The sequence below is a fragment of the Myotis davidii genome, unplaced genomic scaffold (genome assembly GCF_000327345.1).
Source record: "Myotis davidii unplaced genomic scaffold, ASM32734v1 scaffold151, whole genome shotgun sequence".
In the NCBI taxonomy this organism is placed as follows: Eukaryota; Metazoa; Chordata; class Mammalia; order Chiroptera; family Vespertilionidae; genus Myotis; species Myotis davidii.
In genome coordinates, this window is record NW_006285248.1 from 1,734,321 (window position 1) to 1,748,529 (window position 14,209).

Genomic DNA, 14,209 nt, shown 5'->3' on the forward strand with positions numbered 1-14,209 from the left:
TGTGCGTAGAGAGAGAGGGGGAGAGAGAGAGAGAGAGAGAGAGAGAGAGAGAGAGAGAGAGAGAAATGTTTGTGACCATCATCACATGGAAAGTATTTAGTCCTCTGGGCTACCACTTAACATCATACCCTCACCATTCCCCATGTCGCTACATCGTCCTCTACTCAGCATGTAATAGCTGCACGTTCTTCCATGGAGTGGCTATGCTCTATTGTAGTCATCTATTCCTTTACTGTGGGATTCCTGGAGGTTTGTTTTATTTTTCTACTACAAATGCCTCTTTGTTATCTTTGTGAACACCCAGATATGTGAATCCACTGCAGAAGATACATTAGTCACCGCAGGACCGGAGAGCCCTAAGGGTTAAAAGAAAAAATTGATTTTAATTAAGCAGAAGTGTCTTGAGCAGCCCTTGTCAGAATCACCCCCACAGATTTTTGATGCTAAACTTCGCCCCTTCTAATGTGCTGGCGTCTTCATTTTCCACCTGAACTTATTAGCCAAGCCTTCAATGAGGAACATCAGCCATGTGACAGTTTGAGATCTTTCTCCTTCTGCCTACTGCATACAGACAGTCCTCGATTCCCCACAAGTGGAACAGCAGTGCTGCCGGCTGTCAGTGCTCCCCGGGGAGCCAGTGATCCCCCTTCCTCTTTCCTGGGGCCGCTCAGCGGATGCTGCAGAAGGACCAGGGCCAGGCCTCACCCTCCCAAGGGCTTCAAATGAATTAGTTGTTTAAAATTATTATTATTTCAATACATTGAAGCAAAGCAATGAATAGCTTAATGGGGGTTTTAATTGTTCCTGAGCTTTGCCGGGGCAGCCTGGGCTCTCTCTCCCCTTTATCTGCTGTTACTGTGGCCACTCAGGGCATAACATGGACCCAGCGGGGCAATGAGACCCCACTTTGACGTCATGTCCTGTGAGGCGACACACGTGGTCACAGAGGCATCGAGGACGGAGGGAATAAGACCCCGCCTGCTAGCTGTGAACCGCTGCCCATCATTAGAACACACTGCTTCCAGGGCGCTGGGAAGCAGTATTTCCCTCAGCATTAAAGGATGCCTTCCATTCGGTAGCCATAGTCACATTATTATGAGGATAAGTTGTTATAAATATTTTAAAGGCTTCATTTGTTCAATGCAAACATTTCTTATTTTTTCAATTACAGTTATATTCCGGATTATTTTGTATTGGCTTCAGGTGTACGATACAGTGTTTAGAGTAGTAGACAGTCATCTGCTTTACAAAGTGTTTTCCCCAATACGTCCAGTATCCACCCGGCACCATGCATCGTTATTACAATATTAGTGACTATATTTCCTCTATTGTACTTTATATCCCCAAGACTGTTTTGTTATTATCAGTTTGTACTTCTTAAAACCTTCACCTTTTTCGCCCATTTCCCAACCCTCCTCCCTTTTGGCAACATCAGGTTGCTCTCTGTATCTATGAGTGTTTCCATTTCAATGCCAACATTTTTAAATACAATTTTTTAAAAATACGTTTTTATTGATTTTTAGAAAGAGAGGAAGGGAGAGGGATAGAGAGAAACATCATCGATAGGGTGCCTCCTACACACCCTCTACTGGGGATCAAGCCCCAAATCCCATCATGTGTCCTGACTGGGGATCACCGGTGACCTCTTGGTTCATGGGTTGATGCTCAACCATTGAGCCACACTGGCCAGGCTCAATTTAATTTTTGTGTCTTGTTGTTGTGTCCTTATTATCTTCTAATGTACTAGTCCTCCCTTGATGGGGGTCTCATTGCCCCCCTGGGTCCATTTTATGTCCTGAGTGACCACAGTAACAGCAGATAAAGGGGAGACAGAGTCCAAGCTGCCCCAGCAAAGCTTAGGAACAATTAAAACCCCAATTTAGCTATTCACTGCTTTGCTTCAATGTATTGAAATAATAATAATTTTAAAAGACTAATTCATTCAAATCAAAAAAAGACTTGACCGCAGTGGCTATATTGAATTATCTAGGTTATCCATTGATTATAACTTAAAACTATAAGTTTTCAATGCCTTATCTGAAACCCTTGGGGCCAGGTAGTTTCTGGAATTCCGGATGTTAAAGTCTTCCTTTAGAAAGGTAACATGGTGCATAGGTTATCTAACACCTTCAGCAAGGCCTGTAATCAAATACATTAACATGTCTGCAGCAAAACATATCCTGAGCTGGATCGATGTGGACTATAAATAGCCTTATGTCCCATGAGGTCAGGCTTTGCCTTTAAATGAGATTGCTGCAATCTTTCAGGAAAAGAGTGGGTGTTTGGGGGATTTAATAATTGCAGATTGTGGATTCTTTATTTACTTTTGTGGGGGTTTTTTTGTAAAGTTTTGTCTCTATTACTCTTGCCCAGTCATTCAATCTGTGGGAAAAGTAGCATGAGGCATTTTTTTTTTTCTTTCTGGAAATTGCAAAGAGACCAGGATGATGGGCAGGTCATTCTTTGAAGAAAGGGTGGGGGGAGGGAAGGGAGGAGAGCAGGGGAGTCCATGTTTATGCCTTTGGGCATTGCAGTTATGTTATTTATCAAGCAGGCTAACAAGGGTGAAGTAACTTCTACTTCTTTTAGCCTTTTAAGCACATCAAAGGAGGATGGTCCAAAGCATGGGCCCAGTTACCCTAATTACATTTTACCAGCTGGCCACAGGCACCATGAAAATTTTAGGGAAGGAAATTAGGTTGATGATCTGGGATGGCCGCATAAATTTTCTCTGTCTCGACCCGAAAATATCCCTTCCAGCCCTATAATTTTGTGATATCATGGTATTTTCTAATTAAGAATATTGGCAGAAACCCTTTTAATATTTTATAAGAAAAGTAGCTGCATGCAGGGCTTTTCAGAACCAGTAATTATTCACCCTTTTGAAGATGCTCTCGGCAATAGCCAGGACTGAGCTTGGGATTCTCTCCCTGGGTACCACCAGCTGGGCTGAACGGTATCGGGATAGCCACAGGTCACTCCCAGCTGGTCAGGGGAGAAGGAAAAGGGAAGGGAAAACCTACGAGAAGAATGGAGGAGAGGCAACTTCTCTCCCCATGAATTTTAGGAAGGACCATTAGATTTGGAACTTTTGAATGCAGGGATGGTACCTTATCTTCTCATGCCCCTGTCCCATTAACTAGATTGCTATTGACAAAAAGGCAGCATTATTTAAGACTACAGCACCATGCACGGAATTCATGCAAGGGGCTCGGCCCTCACAGCCCCAGCTTCATCCAGAAGGTCATCCGGAAGGATGTCCCGAAGGTCCTTCGGCTGTCCGGTCTAATTAGCATATCATACTTTTATTATTATAGATATGGAACCAAAATTGAATTCCACAGTATAAAAACTGACCTAGGACTAACAATCCAGGTACAACAAAGACGTTTTCATCATTTAAACAACACTTTTTTCTTGGTATCTTTTAAGTTAGATGGTTTTATTTTTTACTTCTTAAAATACCTAGAATGGGTCAGGCCTCTTTTTACAAAATCTTTGGAAACTTTGGAAACAACGCTTTGTCTAGTCTCAGTACCTTTCCTTGTAATATTCAGAAACAGTCCTGCCCATCCCACAAATGATATATTTGGGGACTTCTTAGAGATGTGAGCCTCTAAAAAGGAGGAACTCTTAGATACACTCTTTTGTTAATCTTGGCTTTCTTCTCACTCAGAACAACTTCAAGGACACCTTGGAAAGATTAAAAAATGTCACTAAAGACCAGCCTGCGGGGGCATTTGTGGGAAGGGGGAAGGGCAGACGGAGGCGTATTTGTGGGCTCATGGTAACCCTCTCTACCACTGTCAGCTGAGTGAGTAAAGGCCTCAGAAAAGAAAGCAGGTTTTCATCAAGGTTTGAGGAGTGCCCTATTCCACAAAGAACTTAAATGGAACAGAAATGCATATAACACTTTATGATAAAATAAATACAGCTAAGTCACAAAAATAAGATGAGCAATCAGGTTTGCATGGCACAATGGATCCAAGGGTGAGCTTAGTAGCAAAAAAGCATGCCATGAAGTCCCCAACTTTGGCTTGTGGTGGGCCCCTGATTTAGTTTTAGGGAGTGTCAGCTTTCTGGCAACTCAGTCCAAGAGTTTATTAGTGTCACATTCACAGTGTCCATGAAGTTAGCACAAACCAAGTGCCAGGGAGAGCACAGCCACTCCGGACACTGAGGGCAGAGAAAACCAGCCTCCGTTAAATCTGCAGGTTAGATGGTTTCTGATCATCCCTTTCCGTTCAGTGTGAACTGGAGGTGTTAATGCTAAACTTCATTTCACCAAACACAATTTTATGGACTTGGCAGGGGAGAATCAACCTTTAGTGCAAAATCAAAGGGAGTAAATACAGAAAGAAAAATCCATGACAATCTATTTTTTATGTAGGTGCATATTACCAGATACTAGATTCGCTAGGACGTTTTGGGAACTGCGCCACATTTTGGAATAACTGAATTACGGAAATTTGACACCGTAAGGGACTTCAGTAACCAGCTCCCTCCCCTAACCCCTTCTTTTTTTCCTAGATGAAGAAACGAAGGCTCAGCCAGGCTAGGTAATTTCAAGGTTGCACAGTGATTAGCAGTAGGTCTGCAGACCAGAAAAGGCATTTCCTGCATCTCAGCCTATTGCATTTGGACATCAAAGGATGCTTAAAAGTCTAAGTTTGGACTCAAGCTTTCAGAGGTCATTAAAACCATGTTACTTATAAAAAAAGACTTAAAAAAATTCCTCATGCAAGGATATATATTTTTTATTGATTTTGTGAGTGTGTGTGTGTGTGTGAGAGAGAGAGAGAAACATAGACGTGAGAGAGACATCCATTGGTTGCCTCCCTTATGAGCCCTGACCAGGGATCAAACCTGCAACCTAGGTATGTGCCCTGAACAGTCACCTGAGCCACCCAGCCAGGGCAAAAAGCTTTGTTTTAAGCAGTCAGCTGGGTGCAGACAGTTAAATGCAGAATGGAGTTGCTTTTCCTGCGAACAGGTCATTTTTCTATTATTATCTTGTACCTATTGAAGATCAGACTTTTTCTAACTGCCTTATTGTTCTATTCCCAGAATTGGTTAGAAGGACCTTGTTATATATAAACACTGTCTCTGTGTTGGTGCCAGGGAGAGCATTCTTGTAGATGTGAGGGCATTTGCTCTTCACAAGATTTGAAAGGAGCAGAGGAGTATTCTTTTCTGCCTGGTTCATTCCTTTATGAAAGAATTATTTCTCTGATGATCTTTCTTTGGAGAACTCAAAGTGACATGTTTGCCTTTGTATTCCGGAGCAAGGACTCGGAAGACAAGATTTCATCCTTTGTAGAAAAGCAATCACTTTAGAGTTTAAAAACAGAATTAGGCCGGTTAGAAAATATCAAATTATCTCAGATCACGCATCCTTTTAATTGAAAACATTTCTTTTCTAAATGAACATTTGGAAAAGGATTCAGGCGATGTGCTCTTACATGATGTGAGTGGAGGCAGAATTGCAGCACTTACAAAAAATTGCATTCAGGTGATCTTTATTTCTTCCCTCTTGCCGCCGCCGGCTCTGAGCTTATTTTTCTGGTAGTGTTTCTGATCCCCAAAGCTCTGTTTAAAAGGGGGCGTTATCTTATTCCCAAATCGGTGTCTCTGTTTCCTATGGAGAGGCTGCCTAGATCCCTAAAGCCACCAAAACAATTTCCCAGGAAAGAGGTGTGACCTCCACTGTCCACAGGATAAACCAAAGAATGAAGGAGAGCCGCGTAAGACTTGGACCAAGGTGGCATTCCCGTAGGTCCGAGGGGACCAGATTTGGTTTTTATTGCCCATCTTCAACTCAGCAACAGTCCCATTCTGAGCCCCTGCCCACCCAAAGGAGCATCCTTGGGGGTCCATTGTGGTGAATGGGAGCATCACTTGATCACAGGCTCCTAAAAAGCCTGTGTTTGGGGGATTTTTATCAGAGTCCAGATTTTAGTGGAAGGACAATGATACATATGTTGGTATAAAAAAGTAAAATTTCAGGTCTGTCCATATATATCACCCAAATCGCCTACATTCGGAATGGTTGAAGGATATGACCTGCTTACTCAGCTATTTTTACATCATTTCCAATTTCCTGGATTTAATTATATTGTTTAAAAGTTTTAATTCATTAAAAAAACACCAAAAAAAAAAATCCCCACATAATCTGTTGAGGTCCTAGTATGTGCCAGGCTCTGTAACTTAAGAAATGATTTCGCACTTGTAAAAATTAATTTAAAATCTTATTTACAGGCAACATGACAAGCACTAATGCTGGTGGTAATTCAAAGAGAAAGCAGGCTTTTAGGATGATTGCAACTATATAAAAATGTGGCCAACCTAGGTATGGAACAAGGGAAAGGAAAACTTTTACATTAGGGTTGAGTGGTTATAGAAGAGTTTTAAAAATAATTACAATTTTTATTAACTTTTAAAGGAAACAAATATAAATTTAAATATACATACCAGTCAAGCAAGGTAATTCTGAATAATTCAAATTATTAGAATTCTCCCCTGTGTTCTTCATTCCTATATCTCCAATGCCTAGCCTACAGTCTGGCACATAAAGGTTTTGCCAATCTTTGTTGAATGAAGTAATTCACGTCAAAAAAAATTATAGATCCTTCCTTAATTTGGAGCGATCACCTCCTCGGTTGGTCTGATTTTCACAAAGGCCAGTCTGGCATTTGCCTTGCATGTCGCCGGCCACACTGTAACGGATCCTTCATTCTCTTTGTATTATTTATAGGAATATTTTGCACCATTTCCCTCTGCACTTACGCTGCCAGCATCTCCTATGACTTGCACCGCCTCCCGAAGCTCATTTACAGCCTGCCCGATGATGTGGAACATGGCTACAGCTGGTCTATCTTTTGCGCCTGGTGCAGTTTAGGCTTCATTGTGGCAGCTGGAGGTCTCTGCATCGCTTACCCATTTATTAGCCGGACCAAGATTGCACAGCTAAAGTCTGGCAGGGACTCCACGGTATGACTGTTCACACTCAAGTTCACTGCTCGGTGGCCCGTCCACAGTGCAGACGCCTCCTGAGGGGAACGGAGTGGAGCTCGCATCAGGATCCCAAGCACAAAGCGATCTTTTACATTCCAACCTGCTGCCTGCCAGCCGTTTCTGGATGACCGATATAAAGTCATACAAAACCTCCCCACCTTCCTAAGGACAAGACTACTGTGGGTTCAAGTGCTTTAATGACTACGTATGCTTTGACTGTGAGGAATAGGGAGCCAGTGCCATGGAACACTTCTAGGTTTTAGACACAGAGGGGGTGGCAGTGGGAGAATGTGTCTGATTGCCACTTATTGCAGAAAGTTTGTATATAACAATTACCTGAGAGTCATTTCTATTTGCAAAGGGATTCGTAACAAAGCAAGTATCATTTTTTGTCCTCGGACCATGCTTGTTAAATTTTCATACAGCATCTTCAGAACTTGTCCTGATGGTGTCTCGTTGTGTCAGCACCAAATGTCTGTGGATGTTCCTTGTCACAGGAGGATTCTTCTTCTGTTGCCTTATTTATTTTTTAATTGAAGTCTCTGTCTTTGTACTGGAATCAAATCCATAAGGAAAACAGATCAGCTGTGTAAGAGCTATTCCGTGACACTATGCAGTATTGTTTGAAGTCCTATCTGTTGTCCGCCCACGGTCTCTTTACGTTAACTGATTTCTGCATTAAATGACTGCCCCCTTGTTAATCTGGGCGTGTTTTCCAGTCTTTCAGCCGTGGCAGCACGCTTCCCAGCCAAACAGACAGAGGCGAACCTTGTTTTAATAAAACTCACTAAGCCTTTCTAATCACTCCATTTCCATTAAGTTGGCCATTGTGATTTATCTTTTGTATGTAGCAACCACGCACTTGTTATGGAAAAAAAGATGTCATTAAAATATTTTTAAAATATATTTTTTATTGAGTTCAGAGAGGAAGGGAGAGGGAGAGGGAGGTAGAAACATCAATGATGAGAATCATCGTTTGTCTGCCTCCTGCAAGCCCCCTACTGGGGATGAAGCCCAAAACCTGGGCATGTGCCCTGACCAAGAATTGAACTGTGATTTCCTGGTTCATAGGTGTGACACTCAACCCATTGAGTCACACCAGCTGGGCTGAAATATTTTTAAAAACCTTACCATAGTATTTTAAATCACGCTCCCCCTCCCACCCCTTACTCTCCCTCTCCCTCTCTCTTCCTTTACCATCTGCCTGGTATTTGGCCAGTATGAAGGCTACAAGTTCTCTGCCTTTCTCCCTGGACCACCTAGGCCATTAGATTTCAACCTTGGCCGCTCATCAGCGTCCTCTATTCCTTCACCTGCACCTATTCTGGACCCCACCCCCGACCAATTGACTCAGAATGTCTGCAGCTGGGCTTGAGTATTATTGCAACACATCGCAGATAATTCTGACGTGCAGTGGGATGGAGAGCCACTGTTCTGTGCCAGCTGCTAACATTTATTTACCTCTTACGAAGTGCTAGTAACCGGGCTTTGTTTTTTCCAGGCGTAACTTCGTGTAATCCTCTCCATCTCGAAGGTAGGTACTCTTATTCCATTTTCCTAATAAGGACGCTGAGGATCAGACTCAGAACACATGCTCATTTTTTTCCTCGGTCCTCCCCCTGCGTGTGGATGTAGGACAAACAGTTTCAGTCCTTCCATTGTGTTTCCTTATCTTTAACTGGAAGGGTGGGCACTAGCTCACGTCTAAGCTTTTCCTCTTAACTCCCACATTATCCTCTGTGCTATACACAATGGGTAATAAAAATGCTCTTTAAAATAGGAGAAAATGCCATATCCAGAAGTAAGACACTCTTGAGTTTTTAATTTCAGAAAAGATACATGTTTTTCCTTTTTTTCAAAAAAAAAAAATGATTGGGTGCTCATAAAAGGCTAACGATGATCTACCCTCCCCTGACAAATAAAGCCTGATTTTCAAGCGGCAGTGTTTGGAAGAGGTTAGATGACCCCAGAGACGGCACGCTAGCTCGCCGAGGCCTGTGGGTATGATCCCTGGCCATCTTGCCGGCCTGTTTAATAAACCCGTCCCTGGGTGAGATCAGAGATACACAGCACGGAGCATATTTTTATTTATGGCTTGTATGGGAAATTCTCAAAGCAGGAGAGCTGCTTCTTTGAAGCCTTCTTTACAGATCCCCATAGGAGATGTCGAGACTCTTGAACATTTATATTCCAGCCACCGAGGCAGTGTCTGAGTGACTGACTTTTGAAGTGTCTGAGGAGCTTCCTAGGGGCCGGGGGTGAGGATGGAAGAAAGCCTCGGAGGGACAGGAGGTGGAAGGGTTCACGCACCGGAAAGATGTGCCCAGAAGCGGGGAGAGTTCAGTTAGGATTCAAACGTGCGCTGGCAAGAACAGAGCCTCGCCGCCTTCCAGCCAGAGCGAGCTCCGAGCAAGGAGCGGCATGCCCACGGTTTCTGCCTCTCTATTCACTGTCAGGAAGTGTGATCAAATGTTGGCAAGGTCTAGCGTTTGGCCCCCCAGTCTTTGGGCTTCTCTTAGGGTTATTTTCTTAATTAGCTTTCGAATGAAGATGATTGAAATGGCCGCTGCGGTCCTGTGCGGGGAAGAATAATTTATTGAGACGATTTGTTTTTCTCCTTCTGTTCTCTCTGTCCCACCGCTAGTTGCATGTTTGTAGCCAGACTGTGTTTCTTTGCCTAGCGGTTTTTTGGGGTGTGTGTGTGTGTTTGCCGGATAGAAAGCAGAGGCAGCTGAGTTCACTGAAGTGCGGACACAGTGGTTCCGGGAGGGTGGCCAAGCCAGAGGACTGACTGTGGGCTAGCAGAGCTCAAGGGCATCCCAGAGACTGGAAAGAGAAAAGGGTGGCAACCCCGTGACTAGGTGGGCCTCACGCCCTGTGACCTGATGGTACCATCAGGTTAGATGCTAGGAGAACTTTTGACAAGTCAGAAAAGGGAAACTGAGACAGATGGTTAGACAAATGGAGCCAAACAAGTCAAACAATTGACAGCCAGTTAGTAAATCACAAGATCTTATCTTCCCTAAACCAAGAACACTTGAGAGCAAATCATTTGCACTTCTCCTCTCTAATCAGAGCGTAAATAGCTTAAATCCCCCAGTCAGGGACATAGATAACAGAGACCTAATTAGTGCCATTCGTGGCAGCCAAACCCATGGACTTCTAAATTCAGGGGAAAAATAATAAACAAACAAACAAAAAAATTAGAACCAAACAAATTCAAGATACAGGCAAAGCTGACCAGAAAATGACCCTGGTCCCTCTATGCACGCATTTTGGTACATCGACATATTATTTAAAAACACACCTGGAAAACTGATGAATAATCTGCTAAAACTCTGCCCTGAGACTCCCCCTAGGGTTCCTGACCAAAAAAGAAAGATAAAAGCCCTTAAAACAAAGGATGCCAGTGTGGGCTTTCTCTGGAGCATGCCCACACCTTTTCTTTCTCCTAAACTCTAAGGGTCCCCATGAGACTTGCAACCAGGGGAGCAATGGGCAGTGGTAGCTTGTCCCGGACTAACCCCCTGAACCTGTCTTCCAGGCCCTCTTCTCTGACGTTTCTAGAGAGCCAAAGCAGCCCCACCTAGGCTCTCTCCTGTTGCTTCTTCTATCTCAGGCCCTTCCTTTGTTTTCCCCTCCCCCACTTTAATAAAGGTACTCTCCAAATCACCTGGACTCGTGTTTTAAATCTTTCCTGCACACAGTCAAGAACCTACACATCACAGGCCAGCCCGAGGCATACCCACTCTGGGCCTCGTCCCTTTCTGGGGACGTTAGGACCTCAGAGAGAACGGCTGTGTGGGGTGTCCAGGGACGCTGGGCTTTTGGTACAAGGGCTGTCATGCCCCAACCATGAGCAGTGGGTTGGGAGGGACCAAGCCTTGGAATAAATGACTTCTCAGTGATAGCCAGTCTGACCCTCAGAAGGCCCAGCTGTGTGTGTATCCTTAATGATAATTGAGGGCAAATTCCCCCAGTGCTGCAAGATAGAGCTTTGACTAGAAAGTGGATTTACAGAACTCCTGGGATTGTAAACTAAGAATCATGTCCATCTGCCATATATAGACAACATTTACCAAAAAAAAAGGGGGTTTTCCTATAGGCCCACAGGCCCCTCCTTTTAACAATGTCATTCTTGGTTTGTTTGCAATGTTAAAACCATTGCTACCTACTCTGAGGGAACCCTACGACCTCCTTCTTTGGAGCACATGGACCTTTGATAGTCCAGAGTCCAGGATGTGGGAAACCTACATAGAATGTCATTTCTTCATAAAAGTTACTGTATCTTTCAACAAATATTTACTGAATGCCTACTATGTGCCAGGCCCTTGGGAAATAGCCAAGAAGCAAAACAGATAAGGGCTCTTGCCCTAGTGAAGTTTATTCTAATATCAAATGCACCAAAGTCCAAGTGAAAAATGAGATCTTTCAAGCCCTAAATGTTTTCATAAATCCAGTATTCAAGTAAATTGACATAGTGAAATGTTTCTTTTGAATGACATTTTTATTGGCTGTGCATTTTATTTCATGTATCCTCAGCAACATAAAAAGTACATGAACTCTTTTTTTTTCATTACTCTTTTAAAGACTTCCCATTTGAAACTTAAACCTGAGAACGACAAAGGTATACTGCACAGGTAAGCCTCAGTTACCTGAGCTAAAGGTGAAGAGGAACATGGGATCCTGGAAGCTCAGGAGGCCACAAGGTAAAGATCAACAACCCAATGGAGGCCAGTGCATGCAGATGCTAATGCTGCCTGACCACTGCCTCCAGGGCGTTGCTCAGGCTGTCTCTGCTGCTGGGGTCGCCCATTTCTCCTCTGTCTGGCTCATGCTGACTTTCCCTTGTGCCTCAGCTTCAGCACAACTTCAGCTTCAGCTCCTGAAAGCCTGCCTTAAACATGCTACACTATGTCCTAATCACCTATTCACCCCTAACTGGGTCAAAGTCCCTCGTAAGGTGGAAGCTCTCTTGTTCAGATATTGTCTCCAGAGCTCAGCTCTGGAAATCAGTAGGTGCTCAGACATCTTTGTGGAACAAGTGCATGAATTCAGAGTTACAGAGATAAACTCTCCTCTTCCCTGGGCTGAGCTCACTCCCTTAGCACCGATTTTAGGGAGCCCATAAAAAAATATACAGTAGTAAAATAGGCTAAATGGAATGAGAATATAGCTCGGTAAGCAAGTAAGCTTCGTTGGAATAATTAAAGGGGCTATTAACCCAAACTAACCCAGATATAACTTGAAATGTGTTATGAACTAAGCACTATGGAACATTTATTTGATGGCTCAAACAGCATTAAGTTAGTAACCCCGGTGTGGTTTTACACCTCAATTGGAAAGCTTTCCCATTTATGTTCGGGCCTGTTTTAAATCTCTAATTGGAATTCTGAAAGGACTGCTTCAAAAATGACTGCCTTTAAATGCAGAAAGCTCTTCTGACCAAGAACTCATTTAAATTGAATTATTTGAATTTCTCTGGGCCCCTGTCCTTTGACCAGAAAGAGAGGAACTTCTCCTTGCTGCAGGGCAATCACCAATGCTCAAAGATGTTCAGGGCACCCCATTGCATACCGGGAACATGGCTAACCAATATATTTCCTCTCTATACACAACCTATATTTTGCCAGCCTTCAAAGCAAGATTTCTAATTGTTCTGGAAACTATTGGAATGTGTCTTCTTGAAGCTTCCGAGAGGAAAAAAAATTTCTTGGCTATAAAATAAGATAATTTTCTGTCTTTATTGCCTAATTTCCCCCCATTAGCATGTAAGTTTTGTAAAATACTCCCTGCTATGTGTAAGGCCTTGGGCTACTTGTGGGTTGACGCTCTCACAAACAGACCTAGCTCTCCAGTGACAGCTATAGAAGGTAAATAAATCCCAGAATAAAAAAGAAAAAGAAAAAAAGGAGAGGCTGGGAGCTTAAGTTGCCCTCCAGCCTGAAAAACGGCTCTCAGGCCCTCACCCAGACTGGCCAGGCACCCAAGCGGGACCCCCACCCTGATCTGGGACACTTTCAGGGCAAACCAGCCGGCCCCCAGTCGGTGGGTCTGTTTGGCTTCTATGGGTCTGTAAGGCCTAGGGTCTCTCTACAGAAACTCAGAGGAGACCATGGGCCTGGAGTGGAGAGAGCAGGGGCAGTGGAATAGGTGAGGTTGCCAAGATAGGCCGAGCCTTGCTGACTGCTGTAAGAAAGCTGGGTTTTATTCTGGCAATGGAAAGCAGTGAAAGTGTTTAAAGAAGGCCCATGATGTGATCTGATTTCCACTTTAAGAAAGTCAATGTTGCCTGACTGGTGTGGCTCAGTGGTTGAGAGTTGACCCATGAATCAGGAGGTCACAGTTTAATTTATGGTCAGGGCACATGCCTGCGTTGTGGGCTCTATTCCAAGTAGGGAACATGTAGTAGGCAGCTGATCTATGAATCTCTCTCATCATTGATGTTTCTCTCTCTCTCTTTCTCCTCCTCTTTTCCTCTCTCTGAAATTAAAAAATCCTATATAATAAAAGGGTAATATACAAATCAACCGAATGGCAGAATGACCGATTGCTGTGATGCACACGGACCACCAGGGGGCAAATGCTCAATGCAGGAGCTTCCCCCAGCCCACAGGCTCCAATTGCCAGATTGGGGCCTGCCGGTCAACCTCTCGGTCCCTTCCCCTGGCCAGCAGCCTCCAATCGCCCAATGGTGAATGGGGAACCGGGGGTGGGTGGCGGCAGATGCAGGCAGCGCCAGGCCAAAGCCCCTGCACCGCCGGTTGCCCCACGCACAGAGGACAACTGGCAGCGGGGGGCAGGGCTGGCGAGTGGGCAGGAATGGCCAACCTCTTGGTCCCTCCCCCCAGCCAGCAGGCTCCAATCACCTGATGGGGAATGGGGAACCGGGGGTGGGTGGCGGTGGGGGGGCAGGGCCAGCTGCTGGCATTTGGGGAAGATGGCTTAGGTGGCACGGGGGTCCCAGCTGGGGGCGAGGCTTATGCCCTGCTGCCCAGTGCTGCACATGGGGCCCAGATGGCAGCTTGCACTGTCCCACCCTGCCTGTAGTATAGGATAGAGGCCTGGTGCACAGGTGGGGGCCGGCTGGTTTGCCCTGAAAGTGTCCCAGATCAGGGTGGGGGTCCCGCTTGGGTGCCTGGCCAGCCTGGATGACGGGATGATGGCTGTTTGCAGCTGGTCACACCCCCTTCAG

At 44.6% G+C, this 14,209-nt stretch overlaps 1 protein-coding gene across 2 annotated transcripts in view; it reads left to right on the forward strand.

Annotated features, from left to right (window-relative positions):
• The window catches only part of TMEM178A (transmembrane protein 178A), a 16,131-nt gene extending 8,211 nt beyond the window's left edge, over positions 1-7,920 (forward strand). For both annotated transcript variants that reach the window (XM_006755937.2, XM_006755939.2), the window contains exon 3: positions 6,755-7,920. In XM_006755937.2, coding sequence (XP_006756000.1) covers positions 6,755-6,996 — 242 coding nt within the window. In that variant the 3' untranslated portion in view covers positions 6,997-7,920. The remainder of the gene's footprint in view (positions 1-6,754) is intronic.
• Positions 7,921-14,209: the final 6,289 nt, after the last annotated feature.